The sequence below is a fragment of the Podarcis bocagei genome (assembly GCF_964188305.1).
Source record: "Podarcis bocagei genome assembly, chromosome: 13".
NCBI lineage: Eukaryota > Metazoa > Chordata > Lepidosauria > Squamata > Lacertidae > Podarcis > Podarcis bocagei.
The window spans coordinates 46,542,074-46,568,960 of NC_138138.1; the positions used below are offsets into that span (position 1 = coordinate 46,542,074).

Here is a 26,887-nt window from a genome sequence, read left to right on the forward strand (position 1 = left end):
TGTTCTTAGAGGAATTTCACTCGTGTTCCTTAAGACATCCGGGGGGTGGGAAAGGTCTTCCGATTTGAATGAGCGGCCTTCGATTGTGTCGACAAAACACTCCTTTGGGTGGTCTGCACTGCTGCCTTCCGGCTTCGCTGAGCATTGCAACCTGGTGCCATTATTTGTGCCGCCCGTTCTTCCACGGCTCAGGAGACACCCGATCACCCCCTTGCCCATTCAGGCGGAAGCTCCCCTCTCATGGACACTTGCCAAGCCGTAAGTGCAGCACCCCCTGGGCGTACATGTCTAGATATCGGGAAAACTCGCTTGGCATCTCGTGAACCCCCTGCTTGGGCAGCCTGTTGTCGTAGTAATGGTGGAGAATGGGCTGGTTCTCCAGGTCATGTTGGAAAGGCCAGAATCCATAGAGAGTGATGCGCTCGCACAACTCCAGAGCCATACTGGTGAACATGAAGCCGGAAGAGAGGCGTTTGGGACCTAAGCCCCTCGACTTCCAGTAGCTACCCAGTGGGGCCAGGTAATGGGGGTTCAGGAAGAGAGCTCGCTGAGCCAAGCCAAAGTCCTCCATGGTATACAGGGCACGGTAGCTGACATCGGTGTGTCCCACGAAGGAGAAGGCAGGAATGAGGAAGAAAGCGCCCCCATAAAGGCGCAGGGAATCGGCAAAAGGCTTCCGGCGGTCCGACAGCCTTTGGAAGCTGCAGGAGATGGGGAAGGAACAAAACAATCAAGCCACGTTCTTCTAAGCCTGGAGGAGAAAATTTCATCCTATCTGCAGTTTCTAAACTGACTGATCTCATCAGTACCTCCTGGACTGCAACATAGATTGGAGCTGTGGGGGCACCAAACATTTAAAGAATCCCGAGAACGGTAGTTTGTGATGGGTACTGTTAAGTTGTGGGTGAACACATCAGACGACACAGCGATTCTTCAAACAGCTCTTGTTTATTCCCAGGCCAGAACAGAACTGAACTGAAGGGTTCAGCCAGCCTGCTTATATAGAGCTCCACTAGAACGCAACAGTAACCATTTTCTGTAACTATCCAATCACTGAACGTCACTTTTGACCCCTTATTTGCATATGTGGACCTGAACTATCTACAGTATCCCCCTGCTGGCCCAGGGTGAGAACTTCAGTACATAACAGGTACTGTGAACTGCAAGAAGATCAAACGTATCCATTCTGAAAGAAATCAGCCCTGAGTGCTCACTGGAAGGACAGATCCTGAAGCTGAGGCTCCAAGACTTTGGCCACCTCATGAGAAGAGAAGACTCCCTGGAAAAGACCCTGATGGAGGGCACAAGGAGAAGGGGACGACAGAGGAAGAGATGGTTGGAGAGTGTTCTCGAAGCTACCAGCATGAGTTTGACCAAACTGCGGGAGGCAGTGGAAGACAGGAGTGCCTGGCGTGCTCTGGTCCATGGGGTCACAAAGAGTCGGACACGACTAAACGAGTGAACAACAACAACTGTGAACTGTAGCTGTGCGAGAGGGATACTACAGTTCCCAGGGTTCTTTGGGGGAAGTCGTGGGCTTTAAATGTGCACTTGATGTGCACATACGGGGTTGATCTGCCCTAAGGCACATTTAAAGCATGCAGCCTCCCACAAATCCTCTAACTGTAGTTTATCTCTCACACAGCACAATTCCCAGCACCATTCATTCATTCATACTTTTCAAGTTTATACATTGCACTAATTGTACAACCATTTTGGCATTTCAAAACTTGACTTCCTTCCCACTCTTCCTGCAGTTCCTTGAATTTATTTTTAATATATTCTGCATATCCAAATTAACTCAATTTGTTCATTTGTTCAGCTTCTTTAAATATGTACTCTTATCCCCTGCAGGTTATTACAATGATCCTGCCAATGTTTTTATCTGTTTATAGTTTATCTGTAAATATGCAATAAGCCATTTCCATTCTTTTGTAAAAGATTTGTTATCTTGATTTCTTATTCTTCCGTATGTTTCGCCATTTCTGCATATTCCATAAGTTTCTGTATCCATTCTTTCTTTGCTGGGACTACAATTCCTAGCACCCTTAGCAAACTACAGCTCCCAGGATCCTTTGTGGGGAGCGGTGTGTTTTTCATGTGTGGTGTGTGAGCAGGGCCATAATTATCCTTTGGGTTTCATGAAGTATTTGAAATGTTTACACAGGATAAAGCATGTTTTCATACACCTAGGTAAAGGGACCCATGACCATTCGGTCCAGTCGTGGTCAACTCTGGGGTTGTGCCGCTCATCTCGCTTTATTGGCCGAGGGAGCCGGCGTACAGCTTCTGGGTCATGTGGCCAGCATGACTAAGCCACTTCTGGTGAACCAGAGCAGTGCACGGAAACACCATTTACCTTCCCGCCGGTGCGATCCCTATTTATCTACTTGCTCTCTGACGTGCTTTTGAACTGCTAGGTTGGCAGGAGCAGGGACCGAGCAACGGGAGCTCACCCCCTCACGGGGATTCGAACCACTGACCTTCTGATCAGCAAGCCCTAGGCTCTGCGGTTTATCCCACAGCGCCACCCGCAAATGATGTATTTAACAACAAATCTTAAATACACAGGAGCACCGTGTCAAACCATTGGCCTCTCTAGCTTAGTAATGCCTGCACTGATTGGCAGGGGCTCTCCAGGGTTTTAGGGAGGAGCCCCTGCCACCCCTACCTGGAGATGCCAGGGATTGAACCCAGGACCTGCTGCATGCAGAGCAGGAAGCACTGGCCGCTGGGTGCAGCTTTGTTACTGCTTCCTACAACTGCTTAAATCAGGGGTCAGCAAACTTTTTCAGAAGTGGGCCGGTCCACTGTCCCTCAGACCTTGTGGGGGGGCAGACTATATTTTTTGGGGGGTGCAGGGTGGAAATGAACAAATTCCTATGCCCCACAAATAACCCAGAGATGCATTTTAATTAAAAGGACACATTCTACTCATGTAAAAACACGCTGATTCCCGGACCACCACAGGCTGGACTTAGACTGGGCCGGATCCGGCCCCCGGGCCTCAGTTTGCCTACCCATGGCTTAAATTATGAGACAGCCAGCGCATTCTCGGATCTTTCCCTTACTTTTCATTAAGGATGCTGGGGTTTAAAGTCACCAGGTCTGACTTGGTTCCCACGTCTTCAGAGAAATTCATGGGAGGTAGGTTGAACCTGGATCAGAGGGAGAAAGTGGAAAAACAGAATCAGCTCTCGTGCAACCGTTGGGAAATCCTCATTCAGACAGGCTTCATGGAGAATCTAGGCAACAAAACTGCCAACACATCACATTCCAGGGCTCTGCATGCTATCCCTGCATCTATTTTTCAGGCCTGATTTGTGGAGGTTTCTTTTTTTCCTTTTTAAAATTTTTTATTTATACCTTTCAAATTTACACATTTCACTGATTTTACAATCATTTTGACATTTCAAAACTTGACTTCCTTCCCCCACTTTCTGCGGATCCTGATTTTTTTTAAAAAAAAAATATTCTGCATATCCAAATTAACTCAATTTGTTCATTTATTCATCTTCTTTAAATATATACTCTTATGAAACTGCAGGTTATTACAATGATCCTGCCAATGTTTTTATCTGTTTACAATTTATCTGTAAATATTCAATAAACCATTTCCATTCTTTTATAAAAAGTTTGTTATCTTGATTTCTTATTCTTCCAGTAACTTCCACCATTTCTGCATATTCCATAAGTTTTTGTATCCATTCTTCCTTTGCTGGGGCTGCTGCTTCTTTCCATTTTTAGGCAAGTCACATTCTTGCCGCTGTAGTCGCATACATGAATAAGTTTCTATGCATTTTAGGTAGTTCTGTCCCTATAATTCCCAAAAAGCTTCTGATTTTCTTTACAAACCTTATTTTAAACATCCTTTTCATTTAATTATATATCTTTTCCCCCTTTTCTTAAAACCCAACAGCAGTTTCATATTTTTTTTTTTATAAAATTTTTATTGGGTTTTCACATTTTAATAGACATACAAACATAGAAAGACACAATAAAACACATATAATTTCATAAATTTACTTTCATTCCCTTCTTTCCTTGACTTCCCCACACCCCCCTTTCCACCTTCCAATTTCCTTAATTGTCTCAGCAAATTATTTTCTCCCGTCTCTTAAATGTTATTCTTGTCTTTTCTTAAAGTTTATTACTTTTTTTGGCCCAATTTTGCTTATCCAGCTTTATACATTAAGTACTTTCTCTAGAGTCGGCCTAAATTCTCTCCCACAAATTCCCTCCTTAAAATGTTAAACCAAAAATCATATATTCCCATTCTGAATCTCAGATTTTCACTACTCTACTCTCCCCTCCCCCCTTCCCCGGTTTCCGTCCCTTCCCAAACCAATGTCCTTAAAGAAAAGAAACCATTTTAGCCCGGATTTCTCACATCCGAGGCCCTTAAGCCCCAGTTGGTCTCTCTCCACCAGTTTTGTTGGCAGTCCATTTTGTTGACCTTCTCTTCTCGAGGGGGTTCTACCATCCACCCCTCATATTTCCCTCTTTCCAGGTCAACCAAGAGCAATTTCTGGCCAGGATCAATCAATCTCCCAAACTCCAACCTAAAGAAGAAGTCCCGATCATAAATGTCTGTTTTTTTATAATCCAATATTCGAATTATTCCAGGGGCTTCTTCCTTTATCTTTCTCTCCTTCTGCAGATTTGTAATCCACTGGTCATCTTCTTTACTCCCCTTGTTTCCAAAGGTTGCAGGCTCTTGGTTGGTTTTTTCCACTTGCTTTTCCTCTCCTCTCTCTTCTTCTTTTTCCCCCAGCTCCAAAGTTATCTTTTCTTCTGCAGCTGCAGAGTTTTTTTCCATCCCCTTTGTGTCAACAACAGAGTTGTTTAGTTCAAGATTGAAGGTCATCAATTGTTCGCTCATAAGAGTACTGTGCTCTTGTAGAATTCCCACAAGACAAAGCATTCTTTCTATCTCCGCCCATACTTTTCCTTCTGCAGCCATTGCAATGTCTTTAGTTCCCTCCAGGGGGATTTCCATCAATTCCTTTCCAACAGTCCGTTACTTTGTTGTTCACAGTCACCTTGTTTCCAATCAGTTCACTTTTAATGTAGCACTTTTAATCCAAAAAGATATTGTTAACACAGTTCCAATCTTTAGTCTCCCGTTTGATAGCTCTTTTGACAGCTGTCAAACTCCTTGTTCTTTTTCTCGGGCTCACACACAGGGCACTTCCCGGGTCTAGGGGGGGGGGGGTCGACCCAAAAAGAAGACCTCTGAAATTCCTCTCTCTTCCTCTCCAGCGCAAATACTTCTTAGTCCAATTTATGAAAGTTGTCTATTTAAACACCAGCGTCTTTTCCGACCTAGTGATCTCTCTTTGCTTTAGATCTTTTAGTGGGGGGGGGAGTGTGGACTTCCTTTTTAACACGTCCCCCCGATCGTACTTAAATTCAAAAATAAAGTCTTTTAGTGCCGAAATTTCCTTCTACTCACGGGTTTCATTTTCCAATCCAATTTCAGGAAGAAAGATAGCGCTCTTCGGTCCTGGCTCGCGGCTTCGCTCCGCCGAGGTAGCGATGGACTCTCAGCACCACGCCACCCCCCAGTCCACTCCGCAGCCTTTAAAAAGGCTCTTCGCGGGTCGGGGAGGGCGCTTAAGGTGCCCACCGAGTCACGAAGTCCGCAGGCTTCCGCGCCTGCGGTTTTTAAGGGTCCCCGTGTCGCCGGCACGGCAAGACCCGTCCTCGACGGAGCCGATTCCCTCCGGAGCTCGGAGGAAATCCGCCATTACCCGTTCGCGCTATCCCGGAAGTCCCCCCAACAGCAGTTTCAGGCCGTCCAGTGTAGACTCACACAGTAGTATTGATGTTTTCCCAATCTACCGTTTCTTTAACAGCTTCCCTCTTTTAATGGAGCTTCTACCTTTGTATTTAGTTGCTTCCTGTTCACTGACTGCAGCATTCCTAAATCAGCTGCTAAACTGGCAGTTCTGTTCTATGAGGTACGTTTCTCTCTCTCTCCCTCTCTCCCTCTCCCTCTCTCTCTCTCTGACTCGGTGCTTTCCTCTTTGCAGCCAATTGCTCCTTTGTTGTCTACTTTTTAAGTGTATTTAAATGAGCAATTGCTCTGGAGGGAAAGAAGAAGCCAATAATGAAAGGTTTAGCTCCTGCAAGAGACATTACTAACTAATGAACGGTGAATTTAGGAATGCAAAGACCACAAGTGAACAGGAACAAGAAGATTCAAGGAGCAGAACTCTGCCCAAGACCTTGGAGGTGTGCTGCCGGTCAGTGTTGATGACACTGGGCTACATACATGGGCTCAGCATTAGTCTGCTTCCAATATTAGAAACATAGGGAGCCCCCTTAAACCAGGGCCAACCACCTGTCTATCTAGCTCAATAATGTCTACTCGGACTGGCAGCAGCTTTCCACAATCTCAGGCATGGGTGGATCTTTCCCATTGCCTTTAAAACATAGCTGCCAAGTTACAGGTTTGAAAATAAGGGACCAGCAGCCTCGAAAATAAAGGATCAGCAGCCAAAATAAGGGATTTTCCAAGCACAGGTATGTTCAACTCCTGAGCCCCTCCAAGCCAAAGGCAGAAAGCCCAGCCAGCAGCCAAACGAAGCCTCAAGCGGTGGTTCCCACAGCGCAGTAACCCAGCAAAGGGGATGCAGCAAGGAAAACCACTGTCACCTCTCCGCTGGGAAGTGCTGAGCAAAGGCGAGTCCCCAGGCAACGCGGCCGATTTGATCGGCACAAGGCATGCAAGCTCCACCCCCCAGTCGTTCTCAGACTCCTTATTGGGTGAGCAACGCAGCCAAGCAACACAGTTGGAGCCTCCCTCCTCCCTGGCCAGCAGGGAGGGAGGGAGAGGAGCTGCTTCCTTTGAAACCCGGGAAATTTAAGGGACATCATCAATAAGGGACAGCAGCGGGACACGGGGCTGGGATAAGGGACTTTCCCGCCAAATAAGGGACGGTTGACAGCTATGCTTTAAAACTGAAAATAGCAGGGGCTGAACCTGGGACATTCCGTATGGAAAGCATGAATTTTACCACTCGGCCCAAATGCTCTTTTAAAATAATTGGGAAACTGCCAGTTGAAAGGCTAGTTGCAAGGAGAAGTAGGGTTTTTGCAGAATGTTACTTACTTCTGAGTAAAACAAAACAAAAAAAAAAACCAAGGCCACCTGGGAATAAACATTGTAAAAGGACCCCATATTATTTGTGATTCCCACCAGTTTGCAGTGCCACCAGTTTCCCTCAAAAGGAAGAAGAAATAAGTTACCTGATTACTAGATCTGCCCGGTCAATCTCCTGACCACAGCTGCTGTTTCGTAGAATCCCACCATTGCCCACTACAGCACAGTGCCTATACTGGGAGTCTGGGAAGGGTGACCTCTAGATTTTGGGAGTGCAGGAGAGAAATAATCTTAATAAAAACATACAAAAGAAATATTGGCTTAGATCACCAGGATTCTGTTACCCTTTAACTCAGGGGTGGGAAATCATTTTCATGTATAAAAATATTGATAGGACGCTGTGTCATAAAAATATATCACAGCATTTTACAATAATATAAAAGCGTAAAGCCAAACAATAATGTCATAAAAAGTTAAAAACTAAAAGCAAACATCCATTAACCATTATGGGTGGATGCACTCTGAATTTCCTGCATAGGCCTAGCAGAACAGAAAAGTTTCCAGCAGGCATTTAAAAGTTGACACATAATTCACTTGGTGAATCTCTCGTGGCAGAGAGTTCCACAGGACTAGGTTGAGGACACTAAAGGCTCCGTTCCAAAACCAGGTCTAAACCCAGATTGTAGCATACCTGCCAAGTGCCCCTGGGTCAAAAAATGGACAGCCCGTTTTTTCACGCAAGATTGCAGCGGGCATTTTCGGTGCAAATGCCCCCACCCCCACCAAAAAAAGTGGGAGAAGCAACAAGAGGAACAGCCATTTTAGATTTGGTCCTAACCAATGTTGATGACCTGGTTAGTGGGGTAGATGTGGAAGGATCATTAGGCGCGAGTGATCATGCTCTTCTGAAGTTTACTATACAGCGGAAAGGAGCAGCCAAGCATACTAGGACTCAATTTCTTGACTTTAAGAAAGCCGACTTCATAAAACTTAGGGAAGTGCTGGGTAAGATCCCATGGACAGCAATACTAAAAGGAAAGGGAGTTCATGATGGCTGGGAGTTTGTTAAGAGGGAGATAGTAAAAGCACAACGTCAGGCAATACCAATGAGACGGAAACATGGAAGGTGCCTAAAGAAGCCAAGGTGGCTATCTAAAGAACTTTTAACTGAATTAAGATTAAAAAAGGATGTGTACAAAAAATGGAAAAGGGGGGAAACCACCAAAGAGGAATTCAAACAAATAGCCAGCACGTGTAGACACAAAGTCAGAAAAGCTAAAGCACAGAATGAACTCAGGCTTGCTAGAGAGGTTAAAAGCAACAAAAAAGGCTTTTATGGGTATGTTCGTAGCAAAAGGAAGAACAAAGAAACAGTGGAGTCACTCAGAGGAGAAGATGGTGAAATGCAAACAGGGGACACAGAAAGGGCTGAACTCCTCAATGCCTTCTTTGCCTCAGTCTTCTCCGATAAAGAAAACAATGCCCGACCTGAAGAATTTGGAGCAAATGATTCAGCAAAGGAAACACAGCCCAGAATAACTAAGGAGATAGTACAAGAATACTTGGCTAGTTTAGATGTATTCAAGTCTCCAGGGCCAGATGAACTGCATCCAAGAGTATTAAAAGAACTGGCAGATGTGATCTCAGAACCACTGGCAGTCATCTTTGAGAATTCCTGGAGAACAGGCGAAGTCCCGGCAGACTGGAGGAGGGCAAATGTCCCTATTTTCAAAAAGGGGGAAAGAGAGGACCCAAATAATTACCGCCCAGTCAGTCTGACATCAATAGCAGGGAAGATTCTGGAGCAGATCATTAAGCAAACAGTCTGTGAGCACCTAGAAAGGAATGCTGTGATCACCAATAGTCAGCATGGATTTCTGAAAAATAAGTCATGTCAGACTAACCTGATCCCGTTTTTTGACAGAATTACAAGCCTGGTAGATGAAGGGAACGCAGTGGATGTAGCCTACCTTGATTTCAGCAAGGCATTTGACAAGGTGCCCCATGATATTCTTGTAAAGAAGCTGGTAAAATGCGGTCTTGACTATGCTACCACTCAGTGGATTTGTAACTGGCTGACTGACCGAACCCAAAGGGTGCTCATCAATGGTTCCTCTTCATCCTGGAGAAGAGTGACTAGTGGGGTGCCACAGGGTTCTGTCTTGGGCCCGGTCTTATTCAACATCTTTATCAACGACTTGGATGATGGACTCAAGGGCATCCTGATCAAATTTGCAGATGACACCAAACTGGGAGGGGTGGCTAACACCCCAGAGGACAGGATCACACTTCAAAACGACCTTGACAGATTAGAGAACTGGGCAAAAACAAACAAGATGAATTTTAACAGGGAGAAATGTAAAGTATTGCACTTGGGCAAAAAAAATGAGAGGCACAAATACAAGATGGGGGACACCTGGCTTGAGAGCAGTACATGTGAAAAGGATCTAGGAGTCTTGGTTGACCACAAACTTGACATGAGCCAACAGTGTGACGCGGCAGCTAAAAAAGCCAATGCAATTCTGGGCTGCATCAATAGGAGTATAGCATCTAGATCAAGGGAAGTAATAGTGCCACTGTATTCTGCTCTGGTCAGACCACACCTGGAGTACTGTGTCCAGTTCTGGGCACCACAATTCAAGAAGGACACTGACAAACTGGAACGTGTCCAGAGGAGGGCAACCAAAATGGTCAAAGGCCTGGAAACGATGCCTTATGAGGAACGGCTAAGGGAGCTGGGCATGTTTAGCCTGGAGAAGAGGAGGTTAAGGGGTGATATGATAGCCATGTTCAAATATATAAAAGGATGTCACATAGAGGAGGGAGAAAGGTTGTTTTCTGCTGCTCCAGAGAAGCGGACACGGAGCAATGGATCCAAACTACAAGAAAGAAGATTCCACCTAAGCATTAGGAAGAACTTCCTGACAGTAAGAGCTGTTCGACAGTGGAATTTGCTGCCAAGGAGTGTGGTGGAGTCTCCTACTTTGGAGGTCTTTAAGCAGAGGCTTGGCAAACCATATGTCAGGAGTGCTCTGATGGTGTTTCCTGCTTGGCAGGGGGTTGGACTCGATGGCCCTTGTGGTCTCTTCCAACTCTATGATTCTATGATTCTATGATTCCCCAGCAAGACCAGGCTCAGGGCAGCTAACAAGCAATAATAAAAGCAGGTTGATTGAAACACAACTTAAAAAACAAGATTAAAAATACAACATTAAAATGCAGCCTCAATTATTATTATATTTTATTTATGCCCCACCTATCTGGCTGGGGTCTAATGAGCAAGTGGTTGAGTGCATCACTGCAAGAATATTTTGCACATCCCCAGGATGTATTAACTAGAAATGAGCCCACAAAAACAGGGTTCATAGGTGGCATCAGGTATTTAGGGCAGGTTGGGATGGACCGCAAGGGGAGGCCAGGCAGGCCAGGGGAGACCTGTGAGCCAAAGGTTCCCCTGCCCAGTTTAAACGAGAGAGACCAAGGATTGAACCTTCTGTACAGTGGTGCCCCGCAAGATGAATGCCTCGCAAGACGGAAAACTTGCTAGACGAAAGAGTTTTCCGTTTTGGAGGTGCTTCGCAAAACGAATCTCCTATGGGCTTGCTTCGCAAGACAACAATGTCTTGCGAGTTCCTGCTGGTTCCCCCCCCCTTTTTCTAAGCTGATCCGATCAGCAGATAAGCCGCTTAAAGCCTCTAAAAGCCGCTAATAGCGCTAATAGCGCTAATCCTTCAAAGGGCTTGCTTCGCAAGATGAAAAAACCGCTAGACGAAGAGAATCACAGAACAGATTCTTTTCGTTTTGCGAGGCACCACTGTACCGGCATGTACTCTGGGTTGTGGCTCTTTACCCCATCCCAAATACCCCCATACACACCTCTGGCAGCAAATCCACCAGCTTAGCGCTCGCCGGAAACGCCTTTCCTTTCATTCCGTCAAAGGTGATGCTTGATCCTAGCGGGGTGTTTTCCTTGGTCAAGACTACTGAGAAGGAAGCATTGCAACATTGGCCCAGTTCTGCCCTGCAAATGGGAGAAGAGGTGGATTAGGGTGACGATGTGAAGGAAATAACTTACGCTTCCCCTAAGCCCTTTGTGGCAGGTGGGGCAGGGGGTTGCCCCATACAAAGAGATGAAGTCACTCTAAGCCTCATCAAGGGGGCAACTTTCCAAGATGGCGAACGGCACTTAGTCAGCGTGAGTGTGAGCTCCCTGATTTATCTTTTAACATTGTTTTAATGAGCATAGAAACCTTTTAACCTTTTAACTTTTAACTTTAGTTTTTAGTTTTTAGTCTTAGTTTTAAATTAGTAAGTAGGAGGATGCCTTTTTCTATCGGGGAGACAACCATTAACCTTGAAACTGGGGCGGTTGCATGAAGAGAGAAATGACTAAGCAACTATACAGCCCTGCTTGTGGGAGAGGAACTGGGAAACATACCAGAGATTCCAGAGATATAGACGACATAGAGGAACTGAGATGCCTGCCTCTTGCTAAACAAACAAAAATTAGAGAATCTGAAGGTACAAAGGATATTTTTAATATCCCGGTTTCAAACCCTTTCTGAGATCATTTTTGGACTCTGCGTGCTCAGGATGGTGTTGCCTTCCTTCTGAAGATCTGTAGTCCGGCTCCATCCCTGGAGTTCTCTGCCTCTGAACACTAGTTACTGAGGATCACAAGAGGATTCTGTTTGCAGGCTTCCCACAGGCATTGGGTTGGTTCACTCTGAGAACAGGGACCTGGATTAGATGAGTCTTTGGCCTGATCTCTTCTGATGGTTTTATGTTAAGTGACCTCAGCGACTAGGTGTGCCACTTTTACCAGCTGTCCATGGAGGCGCAGGTCAATTCTGTGTCCAAGGCAGCTGACTACCAGCTCCATCTGGTATGCCAGCTGACACCCTACCTGCCCGTGGACTGTCTTGCCAGAGTGGTGCATGCTCTGGTTATCTCCCACTTGGACTACTGCAATGCGGTCTACGTGGGGCTACCTTTGAAGGTGACCCGGAAACTACAACTAATCCAGAATGCGGTAGCTAGACTGGTGACTGGGAGTGGCCGCTGAGACTATATAACACTGGTCCTAAAAGACCTACATTGGCTCCCAGTATGTTTCCAAGCACAATTCAAAGTACTGGTGCTGACCTTTAAAGCGTGAAATGGCCTCGGCCCAGTATACCTGAAGGAGCGTCTCCACCCCCATCGTTCTGCCCGGACACTGAGGTCCAGCTCCAAGAGCCTTCTGGCGGTTCCCTCAGTGTGAGAAGTGAGGTTACAGGGAACCAGTCAGACGGCCTTCTCGGTAGTGGCGCCCACCCTGTGGAACGCCCTTCCATCAGATGTCAAGGTAATAAACAACTATCTGATTTTTAGAAGACATCTGAAGGCAGCCATGTTTAGGGAAGTTTTTAATGTTTGAAGTTTCTTCTTCTTCTTCTTCTTCTTCTGATGTTGGCAGCCGCCCAGAGTTGCTGGGGAAACCCAGCCAGATGGGTGGGGTGTAAATAATAAAATTGTTGTTGTTGTTGTTACCAGCTTTGTCCATTCTTGGAGAGGACGCTAGTTTGTCTACGGTAGTCGAGGCACTTGTTGTAATATACAGTTACTGACTCACACTTCCGTGCATGAAGGAGTTAACCTGAGCTCAGATAGCCAGTGGGGGTAGAGCTTAGCAGGCTCCCTGAAGCCTTTTGTTTCTTCCCTCCCATTCTTCCCTTTTCTCTTCATGCTTTCTGGAACAAGCAAAGAAGGAGCCGTGTGCCTAAGGCCCCCAACAGCAAAAAAACAACAACAACCCAATTGAACTGAATTTCCCCGAAAGGGAGATTTTACAGCCTGCATCTTTGCTAACCCAAAGATTGCATGAGACTTTTTGTGCAGAAACAAAGTACTTTTCTTTTAAAGTCTTTTGGAACCTTTTTCATCTTTGTTTTACCATAAACAGATAGAAGACTTGTTTAATGTAGCTTCTAGAAATGCTGTGAGTAATCTATGTGATTTATTCTAGCCTAGGTATTTTCATGCAGAATGTTTGTTCAAAGGATAGGGGGCAGGTGAAAAATCTAACCAAGTTTAAATGTGCTTGGAGCAATCACCATTGTGCCTAACTCTGCTACGAGTGAGTAAGGATCTCTCTCCCAAACCTCTGTCTAGAACACCGGTAACCTTTGAGTCTGGATTACTGTAACATGCTCCATGTGGAGCTTTGTGGGGTTGGTCTGGGAGCTGCTGCTAATGCTTCTGGCTGGCGGGTCTAACAACGGCATATACAACCATTGCTGTCTGTCTTTCCAGGTGTCTCTCCAAACAGGTGAGTGGATGGCTTTACCTGTATTGGGCCATTGCTGCAGGATTGGGTTCCCAAGGGCACTCCTGAGTGAGTAGCACATGTTCCAGAATGCCCTTATCTTTTTGAGGAAGTTTCCACGTTTTGACAACACGAACCCGCTTCTCATCGCTGGCTGTCTTGCTGAATTGAGCACTGCCAGTAAGAGAGAGAGAGAGAGAGAGAGAGAGAGAGAGAGAGAGAGAGAGAGAGAGAGATTACCAACGACTAGTTTCAGAGTTCATCCCTTTTTCCGTATGAACCTAAGTGGACCCCAGGATCATCTTCTGAGGCCCTACTTCTTTGTTTGCTTCCTCCACAAGAGGCCCCGGGGGCTGGAAGTCATGCTTCTTCAGGGAAGTAAAGAAATTTGGCAATAACAGATCTCACAACAGAGAGGTGCCCCAAGATTGTGGAGGCCCGGGGTGTGATGTCTCAAGCAAATATAGAGGGGGGCCGAGATGCTTTTTGTCGTGGAATTCTACTCAAAATGGTCCAGAGCAGAACTCCTACGTATGGTTAGCAGAGTAAAAACTTAAACACGTTGCAGGCTTCCCCCCTCAAAATAGACCAGAGGCAATTGTATTTCATCCAGCAGAGCTTTACTGCTACTGAAGGCAAATGAGCAGAATGGTCACAAATCCAATACATTCAGGACTGGCACTGTCCATAAGAAATCCAGTTGCAGCAAACTTAACTTTGATATGGAGGGGGGGGGGCATGTCTTCTTCACCTTCTTCTTCGCTACAATATATCCATTTATTTCCGAGTCCAATTGTCAATGTCAAAAGGGACTAAAATCCATAAAATTCATAGAAAATCAATGTGCCAATTTGTTCAATTTATCTAGGACTCCATGACACCTCCCCTGTCCTCCATAATCCCTCAAGCAAGGTGTCACGTACTCTCAGGAAGACCCTAATCCTGTCAAATCACTCTGCCAAGCCTTTCCTCCGGGCAATGCCAGGTGGCAGACTATGCATACATGGACTATTGTCTTCTCATCACCGGTACTCAGGATGTGCTTATCTGCGCATATCTCCAGCTCTGCATATTCCCCCTCCCTCCTCCATATGTTAATCCTGTGTGGCCCAACCTCTTCTTAATGTATTCATGATGTAGTCTGTGTAACCCAACCTCTTCTTAATGTATTCATGATGTAACTGGGATGTATTTTGCACTGTATTCTGGGACATGGAGGGAAGTTTTAAAAGTTCATGTCACCCCTTTCTCGTTGTTCAATCTCGCCTTGAACCTGTTGCGCAATAAACTTGGATCTTCTGCAGCTTGCTCCTGTCTCCGGCTGAGCTCATTTTCCTCCACAGGGACCCGCGGACTTAGTCCGACGAGATGGGTGGCGGAGCAGCCTCGCACCCAGATTTCACCATAACAACTTAAACTTACAACAACTTACAGTGAGTCTAAACCTTAACACTAAGCATACCTACTATGTACAGAATACCATACCAGAAGGAAAAGAGATAGAAAGAGAAAGTGAAACCCAGGGTCCTTCTGACCTTACTATTATAGTCAGATAAGAGAACCAGTTTAAGCCAGCTTCTCTGAAGGAATAACTCAAACATCTTGAACCTTCTGCTTGTTTCTTTCACACAGAGAAGCTTCCAGAGCCCTCTTGAATTAAGCAGAATAGGAAAGATCTCTACACATCTGATCGATACTTTCTGTACTAAGAAATGCAAATTGACACCTTTGACCCCCTCAGTAGGCGCGCCTCAAGTTGATGCGCCAGACAGAACTAAAGATTTTCTGCCTTTCCATGACACCCCAAATCAGCTGCTTCTCTCTGCCCAACAGTGAGGCCTGCCAGTCCAACCAGAAAGACTCACCTCTGAGAGAATTCCCTTACTTCAAATAACCGATTCAATTCCCGGCACTTTGATAATTGTCCTAATGTAGTCTTCTCTCTGTGGGGGGGGGAGAACCACACACAGCGCTGGGATTAATTTCAGAGCTTGTGGTTGCTACAGACTCTGCTGAAGCCCATTTGCACTTCCTTGTTAAAACAGCTCAAGTTTTTTTAAGAAGGCTCTCAGAGCTGATTGTCTACAGGTTGTCCTCTTGTTAAAGGAATTATAAGGTCTAAGATATAAAATAAATGCTTATAAATGTATAAGGCAAACACATACATAAACCACGTGTCTGAAATAGTACAGAACAATTCTGAAGCCATTTTGACTCTCCCAAATTGACCTCTGATACGGAAAGAGAGGGGGGGTACATTTCCTTGCCCCCCCCGCCACCTACCAAAGGGGTCCGAGGCAATGACCTCGACAGTGCCCAGCTCTGGCCAGAACCCCCAGCCCCACACCGTTGCACAAGCACCACACTATACCCCTGACCTTATGAATAAAAGGCTTTTCCCTATCTCTATACGGGCGAAATAAGCCCATCTTTCTTAAGCCTCCCTCTCGCTCTATTTCTAACGTGAGTAGACCGTGTCATATTGTATCCCCATTCACTAAAATGGCTGTGTTTTAGCCAATCACAACCATGCATTCACCCTGCAGAAGCTAGCTCAGAGAGCTCCTGCACGCCTCATTTAACCTCCTGACAAGTTGCTGACGGCCCCCACTGCGAGAACAATGGAACCGAAACCACGGACCTCGTAAAACTGTCAAAGTCGGGATACAGTGTATCCATTTCATTTCCGCTTCGATCTTCAATGTATACTTGGCCGGCAAAGCACTGAAACTTTGGAAATTAATATAAAATCAACCAAAACTCCGATTTTCACAATCTTAGCGTCGTTCAACTCAGTTCCCTCTGGACTCCATGATGCTACCCCTACTTCCATAATCCCCGAAACGGCAGGTCACGTACACAGGAACTTCCTAATCCTGTCAGATCGTCCTGCCAAACCCTTCCCCCGGGCAATGCCAGGTGGCAGACGATGCATATCTCTGGACTATTGTCTTGCCACCACCGGTACTCAGGAAATGTTTGTCTATGCATATCTCTCACTCTGCATATACCCCCTCCCTTCCTTAAAATGTTAATCAGTGTAATCCCACCTTTCTGTAATATATTCGTGATGTATGTAATATATTCATGATGCAACCCGTGAAACCCAACCTTCCCATAATGTATTCGTGACGTTTCTTGCACTGTATTGTGGGACTCGGAGGGAACTTTTAAAAGTTTATGTCGCCCCACTCTCGGGGTTCAATCTCGTCTTGAACCTGTTGCGCAATAAATCTCAGATCTCCGTATCTTGCTCCTGTGTCCGGCTGAACTTATTTTTTCCGCTAGGACCCGCGGACTTAGTCCGACGAGCTGGGTGGCAGGGCAACTCCGCACCCGGGATTTTTCCGTAACAACCTCAAATATTTCTCTGCAAGGAGGAAGGAAATGGGAAAAGCTTTCCAATTGTCTTTGGTCTGTAGGGGCTTACACCTACAAATATCTGTTAAACTGAGCACACTATCAATATGCGTAAGAGATTCAGGAACTAAGTATTTACCATCACAAAAGAATGGCCAGGATGCCCAGGTAAAAGCAACCAGTGACCATTATCAGGTATCCTGGCAGACAGGTTTTCTGCTGTAGACCGCCCTTTCAGTGATGCATGTATGATGTATTGCGGGGTGGCCTTGAGCTACAGGGTGGCAATTTCAAAAGTCTATATAAGAGCTTGCACACCAATGTTCTGGGTTCCTCCTCCCTCCTGCACGGGGGGATGAGCACCCTGTTGCAACAGCTTAATAAAGATCAGGCTTACTAGCTGCTTCACTTCTCAAAAATCTCTGGTTGGCCTCTGTTGTGTTCTCCTACTGATAGGGAACCTACATAAGGACTCTATACAGGCTCTTGGGTACCCCATAAGGGAAAAAAGCAGTTTGTTTTCTTATAACACACTATAACATATGGGTGGGTGGGTGGCGCTGTGGGTTAAACCAGAGCCTAGGACTTGCCGATCAGAAGGTCGGTGGTTTGAATCCCTGCCATGGGGGGAGCTCCCGTTGCTGGGTCCCTGCTCCTGCCAACCTAGCAGTTCGAAAGCACATCAAAAGTGCAAGTAGATAAATAGGTACGGCTCCAGCAGGAAGGTAAACGGCATTTCCGTGTGCTGCTCTGGTTCGCCAGAAGCGGCTTAGTCATGCTGGCCACATGACCCGGAAGCTGTATGCTAGCTCCCTCGGCCAATAAAGCAAGATGAACGCCGCAACCCCAGAGTCAGTCACGACTGGACCTAATGGTCAGGGGTCCCTTTACCTTTACTTTATATACCGTATTTTTTGCTCTATAAGACTCACTTTTTCCCTCCTAAAAAGTAAGGGGAAATCTGTGTGCGTCTTATTGTGCGAATGCAGGCTGTGCAGCTATCCCAGAAGCCAGAACAGCAAGAGGGATTGCTGCTTTCACTGCGCAGCAATCCCTCTTGCTGTTCTGGCTTCTGAGATTCAGAATATTTTTTTTTCTTGTTTTCCTCCTCCAAAAACTAGGTGTGTCTTGTGGTGCGTCTTATAAAGCGAAAAATACGGTATATATGGGGGTGCTTGCCTTGGTGGATGTCTCAGGCGGCCTGGCTATCTCTGATACTGTTTGACATTTCAAAAAAGCACTCAAAACTATGCCCTTCCCAGCCCACCTTCCCAAAGAACCCAGATAACTCACCTGGTTGCCCTCTGTAGCAGCGAAAGAGTAAGACTAACAAGGAAAACCACGCAGACGGTCAGCGCTAAGCTCTGCTTCCGAAGCCATAAATTGAAGGACATGTTACAGAAAGACAAGTCGAGACCAGAACCGTTTGTCGCCCGGGTTCATCTGGAGTCTGCTGCTTCGTCAGGTGTGCCCTGAACAGCTGCTGCCGAGGTAGGCGTCAAAACGCATCAGGATGAGGAACAAGAAATGCGAGAAACACCTGAAGCAAATGCAAAGGCAATAAAAAGAATATAAGAACAGTGTTGTATTATATTCAGCATATACGTATCTAAAATAAGCTGCATCAGTGTTGATGTGTAAACAAAATTAAGCAAAAGGATAATATAAACCAGAAGACAGGCTGGTAGATAAATATCTGCTTAAACAGCTCAGTTAAAACGTTACTCACGTCTGATTGGGCTCAATAAATCTCTTTCAGTAAGCAGCTCCACCTTTATCGTTCAGTCATCCTGTAAGTGTGGTTTTGCCCTCAGGAAATATCACACATTTCAGAGTGCGCACAATGGTCACAACAACTTTCGTTGGTATAAGGAGTAGACAGTGTCAGATTTACATATGGGCTGAGTGGGCTGCAGCCCAGGGCCTCATAATTTAGAGGAGACTCAGCCTCTAGGCAGCATCTTGAAAAGCAGAGACATCCCCTTGCCAACAAAGGTCCGTATACTAAAAGCTATGGTTTTCCCAGTAGTGATGTATGGAAGTGAGAGCTGGACCATAAAGAAGGCTGATCGCTGAAGAATTGATGCTTTTGAATTATGGTGCTGGAGGAGACTCTTGAGAGTCCCATGGACTGCAAGAAGATCAAACCCATCCATTCTCAAGGAAATCAGCCCTGAGTGCTCACTGGAAGGACAGATCGTGAAGCTGAGGCTCCAATACTTTGGCCACCTCATGAGAAGAGAAGACTCCCTGGAAAAGACCCTGATGTTCAGAAAGATGGAGGGCACAAGGAGAAGGGGACGACAGAGGACGAGATGGTTAGATGGTGTTCTTGAAGCTACCATCATGACTTTGACCAAACTGCAGGAGGCAGTGGAAGACAGGAGTGCCTGGCATGCTCTGGTCCATGGGGTCACGAAGAGTTGGACATGACTAAACGACTAAACAACAACAACGGCCTCTTGTCATTAAAAAAAACAAACAGGCAGATTTTACTATCTAGAATCATAGAACTGCAGAGCTGGATGGGTCCAAAGGGTCACCTAGTCCAATCCCATGCGATGCAGGAATCACAGCTAAAGACAGTCTAGGAAGCTGCCTTGAATCTCAAGCAGAGTCTCAAGCAAAGTGAGAAAGACCTCTCCCATCCCCTGTCACCTAAGGCAGCTGCGTTGGGCTGAACCCGGGACCTTCTTCCTGCAGATCAAAAGGGCTACCCTCACTGAGTTTCCATCACCTTCCCCGTTGCTTCCCCAGGCATCCCCACCCTCAATTCTGCAGCACCTGGGTAATGTGTGGCACACACAGAGCATTGCTGTCCTTCACAAAGTGGTCCAGGATGGCCTTCCAATTACTGTTAATGCGGTCAAAGGAGGCTCACTCACTGGGCAGCTGCCTGCAAATGTCTTCTCCCAAAGAAGACATCAAACCCCTTGCAATGCAGGAATCTCAGCTAAAGCATCCATGACAGATGTCCATCTGAACTCTGCTTAAAAACCTCCAAGGAAGGAGAGCCCACAACCTCCCAAGGGAGACTGTTCCACTGTCGATCGGCTCTTACTGTTGAAATAAAAAAAATAAGGTCTTCTATGTATAATAAATGTTCCTGAATGTACCAACCAAGCACGTACATAGATATGGAGCAGCACAGGAGGACCGCCCTGAAACCATTTTGACTCCCCAACTGACCAAATGTTTTCTCTGCAAGGAGGGAGGGGGTGGGGGAGCCTTCCCATTGTCTCATGAATTGGGTAATCACCATCTCAAAGGAATGGCCAGACTACCAGGAAAGGCAATCAGATAACCTGGCAGACAGGAAAAACAACAACATTCAAATTTCTCAAATCAAGTCAAATATCTTTAATACGGTCAATGACCAGGAAACAATTTATAAAATATAACATTAAGAGTAATATTGTGCTAGAAGTAGCAGTAAAAATATGGCCAATTCTCAGAGTTGGTGCTTATATTTATGACCAGGTTTCAAGTTTTAAGTTTTTTTAAAAATTCAATTCAGGAGTCGCTACTGTTTAATATCGTTCCTTCGATGTTTACAGTTTGGACTCCTTTGTAGACATCATTGCTTGTCTTATTCTTGTTGCAATGTAACAGTACTTTGCCACGGACCTGTTAATTTCGGGCTCTTTGTCAGCTAAGAGGTGTCTGATATAGGTGATTCAAATTTCTGTTGTAGACTACCTTATCTGTCATGTAGGTATGATGTATGGAGGGGTGGTCTTGAGCTCCAGGGCAGGAAATTTAAAATGTCTATATAAGGGCAGGCACACCTTGGTTCTGGGTCCTCCTGCTTTCCTGTGTGTGAGGGGAGCACCCTCTTGCAACAGTTCAATAAAGATCAGGCTTACGAGCTGCTTTGCTTCTCAATATTCTCTGGTTGGCCTCTGTTATTTCCTCCGACCGATGGAGAACCTACAACGGACTCTATAAGGGCTCTTGTGTCCCCTATAAGGGAATAAGGGCAGATTTTGTTTATTACACTGTCATAAAGTTCTTCCTTATGTTTAGTCAGCATCTCCTTTCTTGCAAGTTGAATCTGCCTCGGCCCAGTAGCTTAGTAACATTAAAACATGATGCATAAGTCTGTGGCTCTACAATAAGGTCACCAGACGTCCCTGTTTCCCAGGGACAGTCCCTGGATTTACAAATCAGTCCTCTGACAAAATCCATCCCCTTCAACTGAAGTTGAAAAGTGTCCCTGGATTCATTGAAAAAAATATAGTATCATAGAATCATAGAGTTGGAAAAGACCACAAGGGCCATTGAGTCCAACCCCCTGCCAAGCAGGAAACACCATCAGAGCACTCCTGACATATAGTTGTCAAGCCTCTGCTTAAAGACCTCCAAAGAAGGAGACTCCACCACACTCCTTGGCAGCAAATTCCACTGTCAAACAGCTCTTACTGTCAGGAAGTTCTTCCTAATGTTTATGGTAACCTTACTCTCCGACAGTTACACAAGTGTGTACTTACTGTATGTGGAGGTTTTGAAGCTACTCAGAATCAAATGATAAAGTCATCTGCGAAGCATTACAGGTGTTCAGACCACCGTCTTATCATTCTAGTGTGTGTTTTGAGAACAAGTGAGAATATCACTGTGAATCACAATAATATTTCACTTTGACTTTTTGCAAAAATAGCAATGAGTAAGCGATATGAAAGTGGTGCTAGTAAACAAAAGCGACAAAAAGAACAGAAGGAGATACAGTGGTACCTTGATTTACGAACTTAATCCGTTCCGGAAGTCCATTCTTAAACCAAAGCGTTCTTGAACCAAGGCCTGCTTTCCCATAGCAGCCGGGGACTCAATTTACAAATGGAATACACTCAACATGTTCTGCTTCCAAGGCAAAGTTCACAAACCAAAACACCTACTTCTGGGTTGACCGCGTTCTTAATCCAAGTTGTTCATAAACTAAGCTGTTCTTAAACCAAGGTAGCACTGTACTCAAAATGTTTAAAGGGCTTTGCACCACAGGCAGAAACAGCCCTCAGATACAGAACAACTGTAATTATAAGCAGAAGAAAATCAAGTAGACTATACTTGGCAGTCATGCACACTGAAGAACAAACCAGTTTATATACAGAATGCAGCCTCCCAAAATTTTCAAGGAGCACTCTTGTCAGTACAGTGGTACCTTGGGTTAAGTACTTAATTCGTTCCGGAGGTCCGTACTTAACCTGAAACTGTTCTTAACCTGAAGCACCACTTTAGCTAATGGGGCCTCCTGCTGCCGCCGCGCCGCCAGAGCACAATTTCTGTTCTCATCCTGAAGCAAAGTTCTTAACTTGAAGCACTATTTCTGGGTTAACGGAGTCTGTAACCTGAAGCGTATGTAACCTGAAGTGTATGTAACCCGAGGTACCACAGTAAATATCACTACAAGTACAAAATCCTCTGGAGAAATTGACAATGACGTGGCAGAACCCACAGGCAAATATTAACAGAAGGCATGAAGGAACATGCCACGAAATAGTTGCATCAAAAGAAGCAGTTCAAGCTCATTAGCACCTTAAAGAATTGGGAAAAACAGCAAACGATCTCTGCAAAAACTCTAGCATCGTAGTTACAAAAATACTAATTGTTCATGGTACTAGTTATTTCAGAGACGAGAGTGATGTAGGTTTATGGGCCACATTGAATAACAAGGAAATATCATTCTGGATTGAGAAAGGTCCCTCAGAATGTCAGCATTGGGAAGGTCTTTTTACCACTTCAAAGCAAACATACGAAAACCAAGCCCAGTTCTGCTCAAAGAATTTATTTCATTCCACCAAAGTAACTGGAGAAACCTTCCCTCGAGAATGGCTTGTGTATTCTCCCGCAAAGGAAAAATCTATGGTTTTGTGTGCAAGCTTTTCTCTAACCAGACTACCACGACTACAGCTTTAGCTTCTATTGGATTCGACAATCAACATCACACTTATCTTGCTCACAGAGAGTCGAACACAACTAAGACAACTAAACAGCAACAAATGAAAACATTTTGTCACTAAGCAATGGTAACTGTCTTGGATTGCTTGAACCAATTGCCAAATTTGATCCCTTCCTGTGTTTTCACATAAATCACTATGGTGGTAAAGGCTCTGGTCAACCATCAAACTTTTCTAAAACCATATGTGAAGGGGTTATTCAGTTAACGAGAAGCAGTACTGAGATTATTTTAGTTTAGCAGTTGATTCAACCTGATGTTTACCACGTTGATCAATTTACTATTGTTGTTAGATATGTTTCTCCCTCGTGATGGATTACCAGCTAAACACCTTCTGAGTCTTTTTAAACTGCCGTGAAAGTATGGCTGAGCTGATACTACTACAGTGAACTTGAGATAGATTTCAGACAATCCTATGATAATGCAGCCGATGTACCTGGAAGGTATAATGGTATTCAACAAAAAAATTATGGAAAGGAACAAGTTTGCAAAATTTATTCCATGCGCTGAACATTCTCTATATCTAGTTGAATGAACCGCAGCTGTCTTGGGGCTGGATGCAGTGAATTTTTATTTTTATTTTTGCCACAATAAATGTGCTTTCTTTGTTTGTTTTTTTGTTTTGCAGCTTCTTCTTCAAAAAAAGGGCAGTGCTAAAAGTTATTGCCTCTTGAGTCAAAAAATCCTAAACATTCAGCAGTCACAATAAAATTATGCCAAAGCACTTGGTCATATTTCCTGTGATGAAACTGAAAATGGAGACGACGGGCTGATAATCTTCTGCAGGAAAACTGAATCATCTGAATTCATTTTCACGCTTCACCTTTGGACACCTTTACTAGAACATTTGCATAAAGTTAGCAAGGCATTCCAAAGTTTGCAAATTTCATCGAGGATGTACGCAGAGCTCACTATTGTGGTTTGTATCAAACACTCGGACAGAGGAGAGCACAATTCCCTGTACAACGGGGCAGGGGGGACAACCTCCAGCCCACAGCTCAAACATGGTCCACCAAGACATTTTTGGGAAGCCACTCCCACCTGCCCCACACCTGACATCATACAGTTGTGGGGCAGGAGGATAAAAGTCCTGGCTGTTCCTTAGATACAGCTCTGGTCCACCTTCAAACCAAACACCTTCAAACCAAACACACCACTCGTTTCTCTTTCAAAACTTGGACGCTTGAAAGAGAAACACGAGGGTGGGTCCTGGGTGAAGAATTTGAAGCCTCTTTCCGCCCTCCTTTAAATCAAGCTTTGAAGGAAAAGGGACAGGCTGTTTTGAAGACCTTTGTAAAAGTCCCTGGGCAGGGAATAGACACCAAGTTTCTAACCTCCTAGAAACCACAAGGAAAATCAAAAGTTAGAACGTACCTTAAAGGTCAGCAGATTGGCAGCTTGCGGTGGGCAGTCTCCTTTGGCTCCTCAAGTGAAGGTTGTTGAAGCCTATTTGTTCATCAAAATCCAGCATTAGATTATTAAGGGCTAGTTTCTCCTCCCCATCCCTCTTCTGCACAGACCACGTATTCAGAACCCAAGGTAAAGCCACCCTAATTCAGACGCATCTCCTAATTCAGACTTTGGGTGTGTCAGGTTAATAATTTACAAATAAAACCGAATGATGCCTCCACTTCCTAACGACATTTCGCTTCGCCCTGCTCATCCATTGGACAAGACTGGAAGGGCAATTTAAGCTCCACCCCTAAATGGTGTTATTATATGCCCTGGGTGCAGCAGTACAAAGGAATAGCACACTATTAACAGCCATCCCAAAATGGCTCAGTCCAGCTTCCTGTTCTCACACTGGCCAACCAGATGACCGTGGGAAGCTTGCAAGCAGAACTCTCTCCTCTTGAGGTTTCCAACAAGTAGCATTCAGAGGCAGCTGGTTCTGGGATGCCTCAAGGACTTCATGGCCGCCATGACAAGCATGGGACTGTCCCAACGTGTTGTCGCAGGAAACGCCCCCCCCCCAATCATTCAGTTTGTACAAACTTCACACACACACACACACACACACACTACATACGCTACGCTTCTGTTATAAATTCATAGAAAATCAACCATACATCGGACCTGCACTGTTCCACTTTTTTTTACTCCATGAAGGAAGGACTACAAAATGGGGAAGGTTTGATACAGGCCAGCCATAATCCCTTGAGCATACCAGCACTTCCACAGGAGCCCTGCCCAGTTGCTATGCCAACCCTGATGGTCCTAGACAGAAGACCATCAAGATCACAAAGAACTTGCATATGGGAGTGGATTCAGCACAGACTGGAACAAAGGACAATGATCAGCTCTTCCCTCTGGGGGCAGGAAACTGCAAGCTCCCCTTTGTCACCTGGAAAGCACTCATGGGGAGGGGGGAAAGGAGGAACCAGCCAGGTGACAGGACACTCAGGTTACCACCACAACTCCTCCCTCAACCCCTCCTTTTTCTGATGTAGTTGTGATGTAGTCTTAGGGGTGTAGTTTGGGGGATTAGTAACTAATAAAAGTTGGGGTCTTCTTTTGTTCTGGGCTTCCATTTTGCTTCATCTTGTTGTGGGTGGGAGTCCTGTCGCGACAGTATTCAATAAAGGCCAAGCCTACAGGCTGCTGTTTTGCTCCAAGTTATCCTGGTTGGTTGTTTTTGCCCAAGGGAGCCCTCGGATTTCTCCATTAACAATGTCACCGGCCCAACGCACATGCAGGCCACACTCTGGACCTCGTTTTCTCGACTGGGCAGGAAGAGGGTGATGTGAAGGTGGGGGACATTGACATCAGTCCCTTGTCATGGTCCTGTTGAGATTTAGGATGTCAGCAACATTTCCCCTCCACAGAGGCGGGGGACGAATTAGGAAGGTCCACCCTCAGAGGCTGATGGATTTAGTGGGATTCCAAATGGCTCTGGGGGTTTTTCTGGCTGAAATGAGTGGTGTTCCTGTTGAAGCCCCGGACAACCTCTGGAACAGCCAAATGGCTCAGGCTATGTGGGTGGCGCTGTGGGTTAAACCACAGAGCCTAGGACTTGCCGATCAGAAGGTCAGCGGTTCGAATCCCTGCAATGGGGTGAGCTCCCGTTGCTTGGTCCCTGCTCCTGCCAGCCTAGCAGTTCAAAAGCATGTCAAAGTGCAAGTAGATAAATAGGTACCACTCCGACGGGAAGGTAAACGGCATTTCCATGCGCTGCTCTGGTTCGCCAGAAGCGGCTTAGTCATGCTGGCCACATGACCCAGAAGCTGTACACCGGCTCCCTCGGCCAATAAAGCGAGATGAGCTCCGCAACCCCAGAGTCGGCCACGACTGGACCTAATGGTCAGGGGTCCCTTTACCTATAGACACGATCGCCCATGAGCGCCTTCTCCCACTTTGTGGAGTCCGATTGGCCCCCTGATATACTCCATAGCTTAGGGGAAGAAAACAAGCCAGGAAACGGCTTGAAGGCAAGTGGAGGGCATCCTGCAGCTGTTATTCCATTACTCACGTTTGGCGTTGTCCTTATGGTGGGGAGATAGGAGTCCATTCTTATCTGTTTCTCCTCCTTACTGGATTTATTAGGCCCCAGTATCATTACTGGGACTTTTCTGGATTCTTTTCTTGCCTCTGGATGGCAGTTTAAGTTCAAAAGCCTAAGGTTAAAATCTCAATAGTTACAGTGTCCTATTCAGCCACCTTCCGGGCTTCCACTTGATAAATGGGATGCTGGCAGAACAGATAAGCTCCAAGTTTGTTAATTATTGCTTATCTCACAACTCCACATTCTTCTGCTCTCAAGCTTCCAGGCTGACGGTTGAACAGTTGATAGTTAATAAAATACTTGGTTTAAAACGAGTTAAAATCAATTAAATCTCGATTAAAATCTGTGGAGCTTTGGAGCTGGCTGCCTGGCCTGTCGCCATCTTCAGTGGAGGAAAGATCTGAATGAATTCAACCGAACACTGGTAAGGGCTCATTATTGAGCCCATCTACTGGCAGTGAAGGCAACAAAGAAGGCATACAGTGGTACCTCAGGTTAAATACTTAATTCGTTCCAGAGGTCCGTACTTAACCTGAAATTGTTCTTAACCTGAAGCACCACTTTACCTAATGGGGCCTCCTGCTGCTGCCGCGCCGCCGGAGTGCAATTTCTGTTCTCATCCTGAAGCAAAGTTCTTAACCTGAAGCACTATTTCTGGGT

At 45.5% G+C, this 26,887-nt stretch overlaps 1 protein-coding gene across 3 annotated transcripts; it reads right to left on the reverse strand.

Moving 5' to 3' along the window:
• LOC308572129 (alpha-N-acetylneuraminide alpha-2,8-sialyltransferase-like) lies at positions 1-26,665 on the reverse strand. Of its 3 annotated transcripts, none has more exons than XM_081168031.1 (8): positions 26,195-26,665; positions 18,069-18,315; positions 15,281-15,358; positions 13,437-13,589; positions 10,985-11,129; positions 7,255-7,367; positions 3,072-3,158; positions 1-701 (listed from the first exon to the last, which is right to left on the reverse strand). In XM_081168031.1, the coding sequence occupies exons 2-8, from the start codon at positions 18,167-18,169 to the stop codon at positions 239-241; spliced, it is 1,140 nt and encodes a 379-aa protein (XP_081024157.1). In that variant the 5' UTR covers positions 18,170-18,315; positions 26,195-26,665; the 3' UTR covers positions 1-238. The 3 variants fall into 3 exon arrangements, with proteins under 3 accessions (XP_081024157.1, XP_081024159.1, XP_081024158.1); XM_081168033.1 differs by lacking the exon at positions 26,195-26,665 and adding an exon at positions 24,100-24,673; XM_081168032.1 differs by lacking the exon at positions 26,195-26,665 and having other exon boundaries at positions 18,069-18,498.
• Between the last annotated feature and the right edge of the window lie 222 nt (positions 26,666-26,887).